The sequence below is a fragment of the Cuculus canorus genome, chromosome 10 (assembly GCF_017976375.1).
Source record: "Cuculus canorus isolate bCucCan1 chromosome 10, bCucCan1.pri, whole genome shotgun sequence".
Classification (NCBI taxonomy): Eukaryota; Metazoa; Chordata; class Aves; order Cuculiformes; family Cuculidae; genus Cuculus; species Cuculus canorus.
The window spans coordinates 22,593,547-22,613,404 of record NC_071410.1 but is presented as its reverse complement, the minus strand read 5'-3'; the positions used below and the strand labels follow the sequence as shown (position 1 = coordinate 22,613,404).

At 50.6% G+C, this 19,858-nt stretch overlaps 1 protein-coding gene across 13 annotated transcripts in view; it reads right to left on the bottom strand.

The window, feature by feature from the left end:
- Positions 1–19,858, bottom strand: part of LOC104066235 (H(+)/Cl(-) exchange transporter 5) — a 70,467-nt gene that overhangs the window by 13,771 nt on the left and 36,838 nt on the right. For 6 of the 13 annotated variants that reach the window (XM_054075964.1, XM_054075965.1, XM_054075968.1 and 3 more), the window contains 3 exons: positions 6,022–6,173; positions 2,800–2,899; positions 616–800 (listed from right to left, as the gene is read on the bottom strand). In XM_054075964.1, coding sequence (XP_053931939.1) covers positions 616–800; positions 2,800–2,899; positions 6,022–6,173 — 437 coding nt within the window. Of the gene's footprint in view, positions 1–615; positions 801–1,506; positions 1,598–2,799; positions 2,900–6,021; positions 6,174–10,306; positions 10,698–12,162; positions 12,736–19,858 lie in introns of those variants that run through there. The other 7 variants (XM_054075974.1, XM_054075973.1, XM_054075976.1 and 4 more) reach the window with 4 other exon arrangements.

Below are 19,858 nucleotides of genomic sequence, written 5' to 3'. Positions count from 1 at the left end.
TGCTCTAAAGGTCTCCCCACAGCCTTATCTTCTCCAGGCTGAACAACCCCAACCCTCCCAGCCTGTCCTCATACAGGAGTTTTCCCAGCCCTTGGGTCATCTCTGTGGCCTCCTCTGGACTTCCTCCAACAGCTCCCCGTCCTTCCTCTGCTGAGGACTCCAGAACTGGATGCAGAACTCCCCAGTAATTCCTCTGAGCAGGCACATGGCTAACACACTGCATGTGTCAGTGTTTCTTTTCCTCCCTGAGGACAACATGTATGTGACTTGTTGGAGTTTGTTTATGCCCCTGGAACACCCGTGTTGAATGTGGACATTGGTGGAGCACTGAAACAGCTGCCAGGGAAGCAGTCACAGCACCAAGCCTGACAATATTCCAGAAGCCTTTGGCCAAGGCCCTCAGCCCCACAGTCTGTTGGGGTGGTCCTTTGCAGGGCCAGGAGCTGGACTCAATGGTCCTTGTGGGTCCCTTCCTACTCAGAACTTTCTGCAATTCTGTGAATGTTAAACCACTGAACCAGCCAGAGCTTCCACTTCTGGCACGCAAATCCACATGCCAGCAAAAGATGGGGGAAGGGAACATTCAGCAGCAAAAGCATTGCAGGCAAATGTCACCTCTCCCTGGCCAAGGATCAGCTGGGACCAGCTCTCCCACTCAGGACACTTGTCTCTGTCCGTAAAAGTTGTGTTGGATTTCCAGCAGCAGTGCTCATGGTTAAACCAGAAACCTGCTAAACACACGCCTTCTTTCAGATCTGTCATCCAGTGAGCAGAAATGTCGATCAGACCCGCCAAGGAACCTAGTTTAGAGGAAAAAACAAGATAAAAATTTAGTAAGAGTCTTAGGCAGATTCAAACATCTCAAGGTTACAGCCTGCCCTACTAATTTCTGACTCATCCATCAACAAATAGAGCAGTACTGGTATTTTTTACTACAATTAACTTGTATCCTATAGAGAGTTAAATGGGAAGATTCGCTTAAGTACATAGACTCCTAGAATGGTTTGGGTTGGAAGGGACCTCAGAGCCCATCCACTTCCAGCCCCTGCCATGGGCAGCGACACCTCCCACTGGGTCTGGGGCTCCAATCCCCTTCCAATCTGGCCTGGAACCCCTCCAGGGATGGGGCAGCCACCACTGCTCTGGGCCAGGGCCTCCACATCCTCTCAGTGAAACATTTCTCCCTAAGATCCCATCTCAACCTCCCCTCTTGCAGCTCAAAACTGTTCCCTCCCATCCTCTCCCTGCCTTCCCTGATCCAGAGCCCTTCCCCAGCTTTCCTGGAGCCCCTTTCAGCACTGGAAGCTGCTCTAAGGTCTCCACAGAGCCTTCTCTTCTCCAGGCTGAACAACCCCAACTCTCTCAGCCTGTCCTTGTATGGGAGGTGCTCCAGCCCTCAGATGATCTCCGTGGTCTCCTCTGGACTTGCTCCAACAGCTCCATCAGGGAACAAAGCATTCCTATGAGTATATCAAAGGCTGACCATTGCGCTGCATTCAAACCCACCTGACCTCACCAGAAATTAATTCTCTTGATTACGCTCATTAAAGACAGCACAGCAAGGAGTCTGAGAGGCCAAGAGGGTTTGCATTTCTGGAAGACACAGACAAAACACGTCACAGGTCTCTGGTGCAAGACTCGGAATTCAGAAGTTCCACTAACAACACAGAGACTGTGACAGGAATAACTTGAACTTTGGAGAAAACACTTCCAACACAAAAAAAAAAGGAGGGGAAAGTTACAACTGTGCCAAGTGAAACACAAAGCAAGCAGAGAGCCTGTAAAGAAAGTTATTCAGATTTTAAAAGAGGAATCTTGAAGTAACTTCTTTTTCTTTGAAGAATAACTCCTACAACTCCCAAAGATAAATCCTGCAATCGGCTGTTCTCAACTAAAATCTACATCAACACAAAGGCCAGGAAGGGACCTCTGCTCTATGTGAGCAAGTGCTAGCACCGTCTCCAAAGGCAGCAAGGCACTTGGCAAACATTCCAGTTAATGGAAAACCAGCAAGCGGCTTCCTGTGTGAATATTAACAGGAGGGCTCATTCCTTGTGATCCATGCTTAGCTGCTTTATGTTACGAAGCACATCTCCATCCAACTGATGTACTTGTACTGCACTCGGTCCAAAGTTTACTCTTGAAGTAATTTAAAAGACTTTGGAAAGAAGCCTGACTTCTCAAGAAACACCTCACCCTTCTTATATCTAAGGGGGGAAAAGGGAAAAAGAAACTCTTGCTTGGCCCGAACCTCCTCAGTGTCAATGATATCAATGTTCAGAAGGACTATGTACACTGGGACACATTCCTCTGTTTTCAGATCAGCTCTGCTTTTATTAACTACTATTGTTGTTATTCCAGGGCTCTGGCCCAGCAGCAGGTCCAGAGCCAGGACAGCTTTCAGCCTCAATTTTGTACCTGGGAATTTACACAAACACAGCCTCAAAGAAGATTCTTCTCTTGCCCAGAGCAGCGGTGGCTGCCCCATCCCTGGAGGGGTTCAAGGTCAGATTGGATGGGGCTTGGAGCCCCTGATCCAATGGGAGGTGTCCCTGCCTGTGGCACGGGGTGGAAATGGATGGGCTTTGAGGTCCCTTCCAATGCAATCCATTCTGTGGTTCACAAATTCACAAATATCCTCTGTACAGTGCAAAGCGGCAGCAGAACCATCAGTACTGGCACAGCCCCTCCACAGCCCTTACTCCAGGGACAAACTCTCCTGCTCCAGAGATCTACCAGGGCTTGTGGCAGGGATCCATATTGACCTTGCAGAGCAGAAACAGGACTCATTGCTCTTACCTGCCAGCAGCCCAATGAGGAGCATCAACAGCCAGCCAGAAAAGGCATCGCTCACGCTATGGATCAGTGCCCAGGTGGATTCTTTACTTCTGCTGGTGATCTAAAGAAGGTTTCCCAAAAAGAAAAGAGAATCTGTTAAGACATTGATCTGCATTAGTGGAAACACTCTGAAAACTACATGGTGAGGTCGTTAGCAGAAGAGAGGCTCTAACATGCTATCACGATACATTCTGCTTTGAGGGACAGAGGAAAGGTCTTGGTCAGTGGCTGATTTTACGACTGCAACAGTCAATGCAGCGCTGGTTAGGAGATGGACACAAACGAATCAAGGATACTTCCATTTTTTCCAGAAAAAAAAAGAAAAATAGCCTTCCAAGTACTGAAAGGGGCTCCAGGAAAGCTGGAGAGGGACCCTTGATCAGGGAGTGCACGGACAGGACAAGGGGCAAAGGTTTGGAGCTACAAGAGGGGAGACTAAGATGAGATCTTAGGAAGAAATGTTTTGGTGTGAGGGTGGGGAGGCCCTGGCCCAGGCTGCCCAGAGCAGTGGTGGCTGCCCCATCCCTGGAGGTGTCCCTGCCCACGGCAGGAGGCTGGAACTGGATGGGCTTTGAGGACCCTCCAACCAGAACCATTCCATGATTCGATGGATCTGTTCAGGGAACGCTTTCCTCCTGGCCGTCTTCTCCATAAAAACAAGACATAATTCATCCCTTAATCATTTAAAACCATTGTCAGTAACAGCAAGTTGCCAATGTCCTGATTGCACGAGCAAATCTGAACGTTCCAGACCTCCTCGAGCAATTTATCAACACTGCCTTGTGGGTATTGATACCCACCATGGGGAGAGCAGACAGGGCTGTCACCACCATTTTGTGGTCTCCAGCAACCACCTAGATGCCAGTAATACAAGCCAGCTGTTGCTCGGAGCAAAGGAGAAATTGCCAAGCGCTACTCAGCCAGACACGAGGTGGAATGCAGGTTTAATTCCCATACAGAGAAATGGCCAGGCTGGGAGCCAGGCTGTGCTGGTGCCACTGGAAAGTGGGATTTGGACCCGTTCTGGACACATGGGCTCCATGGAGGCTTGGGTCAGCTCTGCAGGTGCCTGGCAGAGATGGCTGAAGCCTGCCAGTCTCCCTGCTCTTGACAGGCAGACAGAGGGTGACACAACGGCTCCACTGTGCCCCAGTCACCCTGGCCACCCTCCCAAGGGAAATGTTCCAGTACACCACTATTATTCTCAGATAAAAAAGGCACATTCATGCAAACAGCTCACATTCACTAAATGAGGAGTAAATAAAGAATCCTTTCTGCTTGGATAAGCATCACTTGTTTTTTCCTCTGGGCTTTTGTCTTTCAAACACTGCACTGAACCATTCTGAATCCAAGCAGGGCTTGAGGTGGGGGCTAAAGCTATTTCCTTTATACTTCTTCTCATGGAACTAATCCTACACCTCTTTGGCCAGCCGTAACTTCTGCTTTGACCCGATTTCAACTTCTTTTGATACAGACAGAAGCAGCATCACTGGCGATAGGAAACAGATCATCCTGTTCCATGCTGACGGGCGTCGTCTTTGTATACAAGCTTCTGTGTGAGGAGTTCTTTGGGTTTGTACCATTAATCCATAGAATAACAGAATGGTTTGGGTCAGAAGCGAAAGCCCGTCCAGTCCCACCCCCTGCCATGGGCAGGGACATCTCCCACTGGATCAGGGGCTCCAAGCCCCATCCAACCTGGCCTTGAACACCTTCAGGGATGGGGCAGCTACCACTGCTCTGGGAAACCTGGGCCAGGGCCTCCCCACCCTCAGCAAAACATTTCTTCCTAAGATGTCATCTCAGTCTCCCCTCTTGCGGCTCAAAACTATTCCCCCTGGTCCTATCCCTGCCTTCCCTGATCAAGAGCCCCCCCCTAGCTTTCCTGGAGCCCCTTTCAGGACTGGAAGCTGCTCTAAGGTCTCCCCACAGCCTTTTCTTCTCCAGGCTGAACAATCCCAACTCACTCAGCCTCCTTGTATGGGAGGTGCTCCAGCCCTTGGGTCATCTCCATGGCCTCCTCTGGCCTTGCTCCTGTGCTGAGGACTCCAGCACTCGACACAGGGCTCCAGGTGGGGTCTCACCAGAGCAGAGCAGAGCAGAGAAGCAGAATCCCCTCCCTCTCTGCTGATCCCACTGCTTGGGATATAGCCCCAGACACGGTTGGTTTCTGGGCTGTGAGCGCACATTACCAGCTCATGTGGAGCTCCTCATCCCCCAGCACCCCAAGTCCTTCTCCTTAGGGCTGCTTTCAATGAGAAGAGGCTTTGGGGCAGGAGGTTGTCGGGGTACAGAGCCCTTTAACCGTGTCTGTGTGTGTTCAGGTTTGGGCACTACAATGCACTGTCTGTAGTCATGCTGTGTACGGACTACGTTCGGTTTGTGCACTGTGGTTGAGACACAGGTTGTGCTATGAGGCTCAGGGAAAATAACACAAAATGAAAGAACATTTTGGCAAGGAGGTAGACAAGTTGAGTTCAGCCATCACTCTGCTAGAGTTCTGCCAGCAAGGGTTTCTGGTGAATCAGGAGCACACTGGGGACATGAGTACTTTTATTTAAAGCACTCATTGCTCTCTAAGCAGATCCCTTTGATCGCAGAGCCCAATGAAGTTCCAGGAATGAATTCTGAAAGAATTGTAGGTAGTTTTCTCAAAAATGAAGCACAAAACAGTTTGAACAGAAAGAGCACCATTCACCAGCGCAATTGCATGTGCAAAGAAATAACTCCATTTCTTTCTCAATAAACGGTATCTCAGGGGCTGAGATTCCCCATTATGACCACGCAATGGCAATGGAATTCCTCCAGATAATGCACGCACCTTCCACGAGGAGGAGGGCAGGTTTTGCTACGCTTCAGAGCTGAGCAAGTTGAAAATGGCACAAGAAACTGTGCCATTAAAGCAATTAAGAAGTGTATCCAATCTAGTAAAGCTTTTGAAATAAATCAAAGGCTTCAGAAGAGAAGCAGCAATTGATAAACCACAGCATGTTCAGTTTACCATTCCTTTTCCTCAAGCTGAAGATGCTGTGGAGAAGCTCTGTGTTCCCATGTCAAGGGCAATCCCTCTGCCCTAGGTGTATCTCCAGGATGTGCCTGTCTAGTCCGCCAATCAGAACTAGGATCAACTCTTGCAAGTTCATTATTCTGCCCTCAGTGCCGGCCAGGAGTAAGAAATGTTACCTCTCTGTGCCTGTCCCGGTCCCTGGACTTCTCTCGCACCCAATCTATAGTGTTAAAATCTTCATAGGTCCCCACACCAGGAAGAGGTTCCTCCAGGAAATCCATCATTGTGCTTGTGCTGTTCATCCCTCCTCCATTATATGAGGAAAATCCTGATGGGGGGAAAAGGAACATTTCTTAGTTTACTCCCATTTTAGGGAAAAAAAACCCCACAAACAACAAAAAAGTAACACTATCTTAGTGGGTAAACCACAGATTTCAGTGGAACCAAACAGCCAGGGAGCCGCTTCTGGAGCTAAACTATAGAATCATGGAATCTTGGAATCGTTTAGGTTTGAAGAAGGTGTTGAAACACATTGAGGGGAAAACCAAAACAAAGGTCTTTTAAACCTTATTCAAATAAATCAAGTATTTTCCTCACAGATTGATTGATGTGCAACAAGTCTTTTTCTGAGCACATCAGCAAGCTTCATTCCTTCGCTTGCACAAGTGCTGAGGCCCCTGCTCCAAGTCAACATCAACAGAACCCTTCAGGAATCACTCCATGTATTTTTCTTCCTAAGCCACTGCATGCAGAAAAGGCAAAAATTCCATGGGTACTCCAAGAAACACCCTGTTATATTTCAGCAGAGGTGAAAGGTGCCCTGCGGCCTGTTATCCACTATGGAAAAGTGTCCTCAGAAGTGAGACCACCTCACACACAGAATGCTGGTTTTGAAATTCCCTTAAGAAGCCTTTAATGCTGCTCTCACAGGAGCAGCCTACCATGGAATCATAGAATGGTTTGGGCTGGAACAGACCTCAAAGCCCATCCAGTTCCACTCTCCTGCCATGAGCAGGGACACCTCCTGCTGGATCAGGGGCTCCAAGCCCCATCCAACCTGGCCTTGAACACCTCCAGGGATGGGGCAGCCACCTCTGCTCTGGGCAACCTGGGCCAGGGCCTCCCCACCCTCAGAGCAAAACATTCCTCCCTGAGATCTCATCTCAATCTCCCCTCTTGCAGCTCAAAACTGCTCCCCCTGGTCCTATCACTGCCCTCCCTGACCAAGAGCCCCTCCCCCAGCTTTCCTGGAGCCCCTTTCAGGACTGGAATCTGCTTTAAGGTCTCCCCACAGCCTTCTCTTCTCCAAGCTAAACAACCCCAACTCTCTCAGCCTGGCCTTGTACAGGAGGTGCTCTAGACCTTGGATCATCTCCGTGGCCTCCTCTGGACTCATTCAAACCGCTCCATGTCCTTGCCATGCATGATCTTTCTTTTAAGAAATGGAAGAGAAGAAAAGGATGCAGTGATTGCCCTTGAAAGGAGGGACAGATGTAGCTGATAATCCCTCTTTTGCAACTATAGCCTTGCCTTCTTCTCCTGTGTCCGGGAAGCCAGTGGACCAGCCTGACATACACAGCATTTGGAGAAGGCAGAGAATGCAGCTGTGCAACAAGCCGTAGAGCAGCACAGATTAACTCACCTCAGCTCGAAAGACCTTTAAAACAGCCATCTATAAGATATATTGATGGTCAGAAAAGGAGAAGAGTAGGGTACTGCAAGCCAGCTAAGATGCACAGCGAGCAGCCTTCATAGGCAGCTGCCAGCCTGCCGCAACCTGAAGGGGAGTACAGAATCTCTGAGGGAGCAGGAAGAGATTGAAGTCCTCAGTAGCTCATTTCTCACCTGAACTGGGAAGCCCTGCCTACAAGTCACAGATCATTCACCTGGCAATCCACAGCACACCGAAGCCTATCAGACCCTGCCCGCTCCACAGAGTTCCCACACTCACAGAAGCGTAGAATGGTTTCGTTGGGAAAGACCTTTGAGATCATCGAGTCCAGCTGCACTTGTCCACTACTACACCAGAGCCCTGAGCACCTCTTCTGCCCAGCTTTCAAACACAGGATGGGGACTCCACCACTGCCCTGCAGCCCCTTGCAGTCCCTACTGCTGGTGACCCCCACAAGCAGAACATCCATCATGCATGTTCCTCCTCCAAGAACGTGCTGCTACAAAAAGCTTCCCAGGGCACACACATGGTGACAGGAGAAGGGGAGCTGGTTTCTCAGACATGGGCAGGACAGTAAATCTAGAATCATGGAATTATGATGGTTGCAGAAGACCTCTAAGATCACCCAGTCCAACAGTCAGCCCAAAATCTAGTCCTGGTTCTGTAATACAATAAGAGTTTAGTCATCCAGAAGAAAAAAAGATGCAAAATCTAAAATCTAGACAAAACTGAAAGGTGGTGGGCAACAGGAACATTGAATTCCCGTGCAGAAGGATAATGTTTAATATTTCATTTAGCAGATTTAGATTGTAGATTCCACCAGGGCAGAGATGTCTTCAGATAGGGAGAAGTAAGGAATTTAAACAATTGCTTTCTACCCCACCATCTAATAGCAAGACAGACCTGTGCTGTCTTCTGACAGAGTGGTGAAGCCCTAGCAGATACTGCCCAGGGCAGTGGTGGAGTCTCCATCCCTGGAGGGGCTCAAAACCAGTGTGGCCGTGATGCTTGGAGACATGGTTTAGCAGGCACGGTGGGGGTAGGCTGACAATAGGACTGGATGAGCTCAGAGGGCAACCTTAACAATTCGGTGATTTCCAAGCCCATCTCCCAGACTGGCACAACTGCCGCTAAGCGGAGAAAAAGCTGCAGGAAAACAAGATGAGTCACGTAGCACAGCTGACAACCACCACAAAACAACCCACTTTACAAAGGCTCCTCACTTCATCTGGGACAAGAAGCAAAGGTTAACTGAAGTCTCCAGAAGACCTTCCCAAGTGGTGAGCACACAGAGCCCCACCTGCCCTGGACAGAAAACAGAGCACGCTTGCTGCAAACCTGGAGGAATTACACTGGTTTTGACAACATTTCTACACTTCGGAGGCCACCAGCTTGGAAATACACAAACTGGCATCAATGCTGTCTGAGACTTCCCCACTCAAATGTGTCTCCCCCACCCCCGGAAATTCCAAATACTGCACTACAAATCATAGAATCATGGAATGGTTTGAGTTGGAAGGGAAGCCCATCCAGCTCCAACCCCCTGCCATGGGCAGTAACACCTCCCACTGGATCAGGGGCTCCAAGACCCATCCAACCTGGCCTTGAACACCTCCAGGGATGGGACAACGACCACTGCTCTGGTCAGCCTGGGCCAGGGCCCCTCCCACCTTCATTGTGAAGAATTTCTTCCTAATGTCTAGTCTAAATCTTCCTTTCTCCAATTTAAAGCCAGCCCCTTCACCCTATCACTCCATGCCTTTGTAGAAAGTTCAGCTTTCTTGTAGCCCCTTTCAGTACTGGAAGGTCACTATAAGGTCTCCTCGGACCCTTCTTTTCTCCAGGCTGAACAACCCCAACTCTCTCAGCCTGTCCTCATATGGGAGGTGCTCCAAATGTAATGGACCAAAACTTCCTTGAATAAATTATCCCAATAATGACAGACAACCAGGTACAACGTGTACAGTGTGGAGATACCTGCAACCCCCTCCTGCAAGCCTGTATAAAGCAATTTGGGCAACCGCCGCCCTTCAAGGCAACAAATCCCCTCTAAAGCAGATATTTGATCTAAGGCAAAGACAAATCACCATCCCAATCAACTACAGCTCAAGCAAGTGTCACCTGAGAGCACTCTCAGCAAGTTTGCCATTGACACCAAGCTGTGTAGTGCAGTTGACGTGCCAGAGGGCTGAAGCCCTGCGTCCAGTTCTGGAGTCCTCAGCCCAGGAAGGACATGGAGCTGTTGGAATGGGCCCAGAGGAAGCCATGGAGATGATGCGAGGCCTGGAGCAACTCCTGTACAATGACAGGCTGAGAGAGTTGGGGTTGTTCAGCCTTGAGAAGGGTGCAGGCAGACCTCAGAGCAGCTTCCAGTCCTGAAAAGGGCTCCGGGAAAGCTGGGGAGGGGCTCTGGATCAGGGAGTGCAGGGAGAGGACAAGGGGGAATGGTTCTGAGCTGAAAGATAAAGTTTAGGCAAGATCTTAGGGAGAAATGTTTTGCTGAGGGTGGGGAGGCCCTGGCCCATGTTGCCTCTGATCCAGTGGGAGGTGTCCCTGCCCATGGCAGCAGTGGGACTGGATGGGCTTCCAGGTTCCTTCCAACCAAAACCATTCTGTGATTCTAGCAGTGCAGTGACAGTTCCTGTCTGTGCTGCAGACACCAGGCATTTGCTCTCTGCTCGGTTTCATGTTGGCATACCTACCTCAACCTTTCTAAAAGATAAAAAGATGTAGTTGTCCAAAAAAAAAAAAAAAAAAAAAAAGCATTACTAAAGCAGTGTTAAACCCACCTGACAGATGACTTTGAGAAGTATTTTCTGCAAGACAATGTGAACTGTGTCATTCCTTGCTCACTCTTCTGGAACAACCACCCAGACCATCAGCTTTCAACTGTCCTGGGAACACCTCCCAGCTCAAAGCTGCCACAGACAACAAGGAGAAGCTGACACTCAGCATTGCCCCACAGCATGAAAGGGGTCACAGGGCATTGCATCCCTTGCAGGCAGCACCCAAAATCCCACAGGTCTCAGCCTGCACCATTCTTATCACGGTCTACAGCTGCCAGAAAGGAGGTTGGACCGAGGTGGATGCTGGGCTCTTCTCTCAAGTAACAAGTGATAGGATGAGAAGAAATGGCCTCAAGATGTGCCAGAGGAGGTTTAGATTGGATATTAGGAAGAGTTTCTTCCCTGGAAGGGTTCTCAGTCACTGGAACAGCTGCTCAGGGCATTGGTGGAGTCTCCATCTGTGGAGGGGTTTAAAAGACATAGAGACGAGGTGCTCAGAGATGCGATTTAGTGGTGGACAGAGACGGTTGGACTCGATGATCTCAAAGGTCTTTTCCAACCAAGCGATTCTATGATTCTATGATCCCATCTGTACCACAACCAGCAGCTGCAGAGGGGATCTTGCAACGAGGCCAAATGCAAACGGGACAGTCTCACCCTGCTTGCAAGCTGTGGGCCAGCCAGTGGGAGTTCAGAGACTGATCTCACTCTCCAGACCCTGATTCCATCTCACCAAATCTTTCATCTGGAGAGCAGCAGGGGCTTCTATCCCAAAAGCTGCACCCCAGGGTCTGCAGCCGCATATGGCAATTTCACAGCCAGGTATATGGAGAAGCTGTATTGATAGGAGGAGGGGGAATGGCTTTAAATTGGAGAGGGGAAGATTTAGACTGGATATAAGGAGGAAATTCTTCACAATGAGGGTGGGGAAGCCCTGTCCCAGGTTGCCCAGAGCAGTGGTGGCTGCCCCATCCCTGGAGGGGTTCAAGGCCAGGTTGGATTGGGCTTGGAGCAACCTGATCTAGTGGAAGGCGTCCCTGCCCATGGCAGGGGAGTGGAACTGGATGTTCTTTAAGGTCCCTTCCAACTGAAACCATTCCATGATTCTACGTGGAGAAGGTGCCCGTTTGACAGAAGATAATGAGGAAATGCCCTCAGAGTTTCCCCAGGAGCAATAGCAAACTATAAAATGGCTGACAGCCATAAATATTTATCAAGATCATATTTCCTGCTTCAGCTTGTAACAAATCAAGGATCCTGAGATAACCAGAGAGGAATAAAGGAAGAATATGAGCTCAGTCATGCCTTGCAACCCAGACAATCCTAGAGATCTCCCGAATTCCCAACTAATGGATCTCTAAATCTATATTTAATATCTAGAGGGAGAGAGTTCAATGCAACCCCGTTAGAGACGCACAGTTCATTTCTTAATCAGATTTGTTAGCATTTTGAGCACCTCTTCTCCTCAAAATAGGTTAATGCTGCACTTCAGAGGCTCTGCCTGGCTCCAGTACTTGTTAAAGTTACAGCCAGCTGCCACTGTGATACAGCAAACGCACAGGGCTGTACGGATTGTCCTGCCAGCACAGCAAGGTGACAGCCATGGGACCTGGGAGAGGGCTGCTTTGTACTGCTTCCCTCAGCCCAGTACATCTGGGAGAAGAAAGGGGGTTGCAGACAAAAGGGAGACCGGCAGTAAACAACCATTACACAGCAGAAATCCAACAGACAACGGCTGCTCTCCTGGCCCAACCATCCCCTCATCCCAGTGGCTCTGGAGCAGCCGTCAGCAGTCTGAGCCCCACAAGCTCCACTAAGGACAGACCCGCTCCCCCTTGGCTCCCATCCCCTCTCCTCACCCTTGCTCAGCCGCTGCTCCTCCCGCTGCAGCCCCTTCGGGAGCCTGGACATCCCATGGCCATGCACTCTTTGGTTTTACAGCAGCACTTGCTGCATCCTTGTCCTCTGGACACGGGTGCAGAAGAGTCGGCAGCGGCGCTGGGCCCTCCCCGCACGCCTGCCATGTCGTCACCACAGCCGTCACGAGGCAGTCCTTGCACCTCGCTGCAAGAGGCAGGATTTGAGTGACGCGGGGAGGTTCAAGCTCCCAGGCAGGCAAGGAGAGGAGAAGGTGCCGCATCCAGGGCTCTGTACTCCCGATGGGGCCAGAACAGAGACCGCACTATGAAGCTGCAAGCAGAGCCGCTCAGGCAGTGCTTGGGATGTTTTATCTGGCTGAATGGATTCCCTGGGACTCAAACGTGCCTGTTGCTGTACGGCACAGCCTCGGCACAGCAGAGAGCTCTGGCTGCCGGCACAAGGGCTGTGAGATGGAGAATAGCTCCCTCCAGATGCTCTATGCTCTCATAAGACCAAGAAGCCAGGCAGGTTAAAGGAATTTCAGGTGCCCTTCCTTCATCCCAACAAGCCAGGCAGGTTAAAGCTGTGCACAAGGAAATCCAGGTGCCCTTCACCCAACGGTCCAGTCCCCAGCCCTGGCCAAGCCAGCCTTGAGCTGACCGACCACAGCCCATCCCTGTGGGGATGCCCCAGGCATCAGCACCCAGGTGACTGCGCTGGAGCCAACAACACTCTTTGGTTCACTGAATGGTGGCTAAAATCAGGGGGCCATCCTGTGAGCAATCCTAGCGCTGAGTATCAGTGTTTAGAAACAAAGCCAGGTTGCCCTTAGTGTAAGGCTTCAAGGTTGAGGTGATTTCAGAGTAATTTTGCTGTGTCGTGAGAATGAGGGAACTACGTCAAGAAAACCAGAGCTAAGCATGGGAACAAGATGTGTAATTTAACAATGTAACTTTGCGATTAAAATGTTTTGATTCCATGGATACATGTAACTTGAGAAATGTAACCAATCACTGTCTGTTGTTAGGATGTGTTGTACCAATCAACAATTAACACGATTACTAATTAGAGCTTAGTTAGGTATAAAACCAGAACAAAAGAGTGAATAAATTACTTCACTCTGATCATATCGATCACTGTGTGTTGTTCCTACTTCCGTCGCAGTTCACCAGCCTGGGATGGACTCTGAGCCACATCTCCACCTTTCCAAAGGTCTGGGCCAAGCCAAATGTGCGTTTCCCTGGGGTGAAGCTCATAACAGAGCTTCGTGACATTGGTGGGGCAGGCACAGATGGACTGAAACCCCCCTTTCTCTCCCTACCCAAGCAACATCCCCCTCGCCTAAGAGCCCAGAGGTGCTCTTTGCTCCCTGTCTTTCCACAAGGCAGGCAGCATGGAATGTTTTTTGACCCGGCCCCAGAAACGATACTGGCGTTCTTTTCTCACCCCCTTTAGGCCCCTCAAGCACTCTTTATCTCGCCATTCAATGCACCTCAGAGCTCAGAAGTGCCACTGATTAAGTTCTCTGGGCTCCAATCTCCTTGTAATTTCAACATTGTCTGGCAAGCCTGGAACACTGCACCCCAGAAAATGCTGACTTTGGTCTCACCTGATATACTCACCATATTTGGAGATCACAGAGGAAAGTGGTGGAAGCAAAAAAGCTGTGGTAGATGTCTCCTACCTTGAGCACCGATCTCAGAGGTTGGCCCTTTAGAACTTCCAGTGGATGGGTTGTTCAGCCCAGCATGCCAGAGGTGCAGCAGTGGAGTGAAAGCCCTGGCTAGCTAACCAAGGGAAGGTATTTCATCCTTCGGAGAGCAGCTGCCAGCTGGCCAGCCCCACCACAGAAACCAGTCACTGCCTCCACTGCCACTGCACACAGCAGGCGTGTCTGGAGAGTGTAGACAAGGACAGAGCTAGCAGATAAATCCCAAAATCCACAGTAAGTCCAGAAGAGGTCACAGACATGATGTGAGGGCTGGAGCACCTCCCATACAAGAATGGGCTGAGAGAGTTGGGGTTGTTCAGCCTGGAGAAGAGAAGGCTGTGGAGAGATGTTAAGAGCAGCTTTCAGGACTGAAAGGGGATCCAGGAAAGCTGGGGAGGGGCTCTTGCTCAGGGACTGCAGGAGCTGGACGAGGGGAACAGTTTTCAGCTGAAAGAGGGGAGATTAAGATGAGATCTTGTTTTGCTGTGAGTGTGAGGAGGCTCTGGCCCAGGTTGCCCTGAGCAGTGGCGGCTGCCCCATCCCTGGAGGTGTTCAAGCCAGGTTGGATGGGGCTTTGATCACCCTAATCTCGTGGGAGGTGTCCCTGCTCATGACAGGCGGTTGGAACTGGATGGGCTTTGAGGTCCCTTCCAACCCAAACCGCTCGATGAGTCAGTCTATGATCCCTTCATCTGGCTTTGAAAGATGACAACCGGGTAACAGGAGAGCAGGAGAAACTCGGTGCCAACAGAGCAAGGTGGACAGGGACAGGGAAGAGACCCCAGTAAACGTCAGGCTCTGTGTCACCATGTCTGACCTAAAAATTCAAGTGTCTGCAGAGAACGCTCAGTAATGGAGAATGGGCAAAAAGGAAATTGCTGCTTTTAAAATCCCTTAAAATCAAGAAGCTGAAAAGATTTACTACTGTACAAATGCACCCTAAATATCATGTGTGGTTCTGGTCACGTTTACTAGGGCACAGAAAGGAGGAGATGCTAAGACAAAATAACCTTTTGGAAACCAGACTGTATCCTTAAAAAGACCGTGCCACCCCATCAGCCCTGTGGGCAAGATTAAAATCTGTGCTCTGACAATGATTTTCATAGAATCATGGAATGCTTTGAGTTGGAAGGACCTCAAAGCCCATCCAGTCCTACCCCCTGCCATGGGCAGGGACACCTCCCATTGGATCAGAGGCTCCAAGCCTCATCCAACCTGGCCTTGAACACCTCCAGGGATGGGGCAGCCACCACTGCTCTGGGAAACCTGGGCCAGGACCTCCCCACACTCACAGCAAAACAGTTCTTCTTAAGATCTCATCTCAGTTTCCCTTGCTTCAGCTGAAACCCACCCCCCCTCATCCTGTCCCTGTCTTCCCTGATCCAGAGCCCTTCCTCAGCTTTCCTGGAGCCCCTTTCAGGACTGGAAGCTGCTCTAAGCTCTCCTCCCAGCCTTCTCTTCTCCAGGCTGAACAACCCCAACTCTCTCAGCCTGTCCTCATACAGGAGGTGCTCCAGCCCTCGCATCATCTCTTTGGCCTCCTTCCTGTGCTGAAGACTCCAGAACTGGATGCAGGGCTCCAGGTGGAGTCTCACTAGAGTGGAGCAGAGGGGCAGAATCCCCTCCGTCCCTGCTGGTCCCACTGCTTGGGATGCAGCCCTGGACACGGTTGGTTTTTGGGCTGCGAGCACAGATGGCCAGCTTTTGAGGAAGCCCTGCTAAGAACCACTCATTGCCTGGTGTAAAACCATTCCCTCAGTACCAAAACTGCAAGGAAAACTAGAAAAGGATTGGAGTATTTTATTGAAAACCCAAGTTCGATCCCCTAACATAACTTCACAGCATGGGGAAAAAAAAGATGATAAGGAACGTCTTATCTGTTGCCTTGTGTTGCCAAAATGCGAAAGTCCAACCCAGAGAAGATAAGAGCAAGAGAATGTGCTACTCATGGGGAGTTTTTGATAACACAAACAGCCTAGCAGCTGGCGGGAAAAGCCACTGCAGCCGGTTTTAAATCATTTGGACTGGAACAAGCCTGGAGCACTCGGAACATCCATATTTTTGTTCAAGCCCTTCAAGAGCTCCAGCCTTAGGGAAGCAGATGTGCTCTTGCCCATTCCAGCTACGAACGATGTTTCAGTCAGCCCAGATCCCACCAAAAGGTATTTTTTAACACAAGCATCCTGTGTTTCGGGCAGCCGGCGAGGCTGGCGGTTCCTGGCAGGGACCTGGCACAACATGACGGTCCAGTCACTCATCAGCTAAAGGCTCGTGAGGCCAGCACATAGCAGCACTGGCTGCCAAATGCACTCCAGATTTGCAAACCTACCAAGCAGCGGGTGACGCTGCCTCCTCCGGTCACTTGACAGGGTCTGTGTGCTCCAGTTGTGGCTGCTCGTTCCACTTGAGATGCTGCCACTCCTGCAGAGAGCTTGGAGGAGGCGGTAAGAGAGGGCTGGGATCCGGGTCCAAGAGTTCTCCGTGACTCAACCCCATCCAACAACACACAGGCACCCAAAGCAGCAGGGCCCAGCCACAGGTTTGCAGCTGACTCCACCATGGGAGAATCTCAGCCCCCACCTCTCCAGCTCCAGCCAAGCCTGTGCCACATCTTCAGACACCCAAGCATTTGCCGTCTAACATGTCCTGTACTCAGCAGGGGAAATTTGAGAGTGAACAGAAACTGGTATTTGGACAAGGGACTCCTTCTCTTTTTAAACTTCCTTTTTTACTTTTGTGTGTGTCCCCTCTGTCCCCGGACTTCCCTCTCCCATCGGGAACAGGGACCCCCCGAGAGGTGGCCACCACCATTCCAAGCCACACGTGCCAGCAGGATGGACCTCCACTTTTTCCACAGCAGTAGCCACAGGCACTCAAACCCCTGAGCAAGGATGGGAAAAGTCTATTTAAGCAAAGAGGGAAACAATTGAGCCGTGTTTCAGGCCAGCAGCAAAACTAAACTCAGCTCCAGGTACCCAGGGCTGGGGCTGAGCTCCACAGATTAATCATTTCCACGTGAGAAGTCAAAGTATTACTGAACAGAATCATATAATCATTCAGGTTGGAAAAGCCCTCTAAGCTCATCCAGGCAAACCATCAGCCCAACCCCACCGTGCCTGCTAAACCCTGTCCCCAAGTGCCATGGCCACATGGTTTTCGAACCCCTCCAGGGATGTCAACCCCACCCTGGGCAGCCTCTGCTGGGCCTTCACCACTCTGTCAGTAAAGAAATTCTCCCTAATATCCAATCTAAACCTCCCCTGGCACAGCTTGAGACCATTTCCTCTCATCTTAACGCTTCTTACTTGGGAGAAGAGCCCACCTCACCACAACCTCCATTCTGGGAGCTGCAGAGAGTGATGAGGTCTCCCCTCAGCCTCCTCTTCGCCAGACTAACAGCCCCAGGGCCCTCAGCTGCCTCTCATAACCCCTGTTCTCCAGCCCCTTCTCCAGCTCCATTCCTTTCTCTGGATGTGCTCCAGCCCCTCAATGTTTTTCCTGCACTAAGGGACCCAAAACTGAACCCAGGATTCGAGGTGTGGCCTCACCAGCGCCAAGTCCAGGGGGATGATCCCTTCCCTGCTTCTGCTGGCCACTGCATGGCTGAGCCAAGCCAGGATGCTGTTGGCCTTCTTGGCCACGTGGGTCACTGCTGGGTCATGTTCAGCTGCTGTCAATTAGCATCTCTAGGACTTCTTCCACTGTTCAGCTTTCCAGCCACACTTCCCCAATCCTGGAGCTGCACAGGGCTGTTGTGGCCCAAGTGCAGGATCCAGCGCTTGGCCTTGGTGAACCTCACACAACTGGTCACAGCCCATGGATGTAACCTGTCTGGATCCCTCTGCAGAGCCTGGGCCATGGATCCAGCCCATCCAGATCCCCTGGCAGAGCCTTCCTACCCTTGAGTAGATCAACGCTCCTAAACAACTTGGTATCATCTGCAAACTGACTGAGGGAGCACTCAATGCCCTCATCCAGATCATGGATATAGATATTAAGAATTAAAGATATGAAACAGAACCAGCCCAAACACAGAGCCCTGCAGAACCCTGGTTGTGACCAGCTGCCAACTGGACTCAGCTCCGTTCACCAAAACTCTCCGGGCTCGGCCATCCAGTTGTTTTTTCACCCAGCAAAGAGCACGTCCATCCAAACCACAAGCCACCAGCTTCTCTAGGAGAATGCTGTGGGAAACAGTGCCAAATTCAGCTCCTTCTCTCTAGATAGTAAACATGAGTACACGTTTCACTTTAGCAAGCCGATACCCCAACAGTTCTCGAAAAAGCAATTCCCACCAGCAGGGAAGACAACATGAATTTACAATTCCATTACCAACACGCATAGTGTGATTATTTCCACATAAATGCTACACATATAAGTAACTAATACATCTTCAGCAGTAAATTCAGTCACAAGTCTTATTCCAAGCTCTGTGTGAGGAGTTTTGGAGTGGTCTCCCAGTCCCCTCCATCAGCACACTGCCTGCCCTCTGGCCCGCAGCCGTGCTCTCATGTTAGACAGAACCCAGGAAACATTACGCTCAGGATGTAAATCTTGTACGCATCCCCAATCCAAAGTCTCTCCCCAGCTTTTCTGGAGCCCATTTCAGGACTGGAAGCTGCTCTAAGGTCTCCCTGTAGCCTTCTCTTCTCCAGGTTGAACAACCCCAACTCTCTCAGCCCATTGTCCTCGAACAGGAGGTGCTCCTGCCCTTGGTCCATCTCCATGGCCCCCTCTGGACTCGGTCCAGCAGATCCAGGACAGACCCCCCTGGACAGATAAGCAGTGCTGGGGCAAGCCAAGTGCCTTAGGCTACCTGCAAGCTCAGAACTGAATCCCTTTGTGCTGTTACATTCCAAGATTCACTCCACAACCGCCAACCTTTAAAATCACAGGTGAGGGAAGAGGAGTGGGGAGTCTCTGTCTGTATCACAGACCCCCAGGAATTGCTCCGTGCAATCATCCCTGCCCACCAAATCACAGCACCTCCCTCGCAGCACGGCCAGCTCTGCCCTACAGCAGCTATCTCTGAACACTCTAGAGAGGACTATCCAGAAGCCCTAAAAGCACAGTGGTGGCAGAGGATGATACTCTACACTGAAGAGCAAAGTAACCACACAGACAGGTAAGAGAGCAGCTTTCCTCTCAACAGGTTACTGGATGCACAAGGGCAGCTTGTCAGGGAAGACAGACAAGGATCTTCCCAGAGGACTGCAGTTCAGTGTTCGTGTTGGGTCTCTGAGAGCCAGGTAGTGCAGGTCTCCAAACTAGGACAGAGACATGTGCCCCAGTCAACTGCCCCACACAGGCATGCTCAGAGTCACATAAAAGAGAAGCTTTGAAGCCTCAGTCTGGGTCTAGAAATCCTCTTGGCCTGAGCTGGCATCCTTGGGCTCTGGCATGAGCTGTATCTAACCCTGCATAAGGGAGCAGAACCTCAACATGGATGGTCTCCAAGGGGGAAGAATTCCAAAGAAATAGAGTGATTAAAGTGTCGAGCTCGGTATCTGTTCTTGGCTTCAGCTGTGTGAGCTCAGGTGAGGTCTCAGACCACTTGACAGGAAGAGCAGAACCACAAACCACACCTTGAATCCTGGGTTCAGTTTTGGGCTCCTCACTACAAGAAGGACATTGGGGGGCTGAAGCATGTCCAGAGAAGGGCAATGAAGCTGGGGAACAAGCATTGTGAGAAGCAGCTGAGGGAGCTGGGGTTGTCTAGCCTGGAGGAAAGGAGGCTGAGGGAAGATCTTATCACTGTCTACAACTCCCTAAAACGAGGTTGTAGCAAGGTGGGTGTTGGTCTCTTCTCCCAAGTGACAGTCGATAGGATGAGAGGAAATGGCCCCAAGTCACACCAGGGCAGGTTCAGATTAGGCATCAGGAAAAGTTTCTTCACTAAAAGGGTTCTCAGACACTGGCAAAGGCTGCCCAGGGAGGCAGTGGAGTCCCCATCCCTGGAAGTGTTTAAAAGACAGGGAGATGAG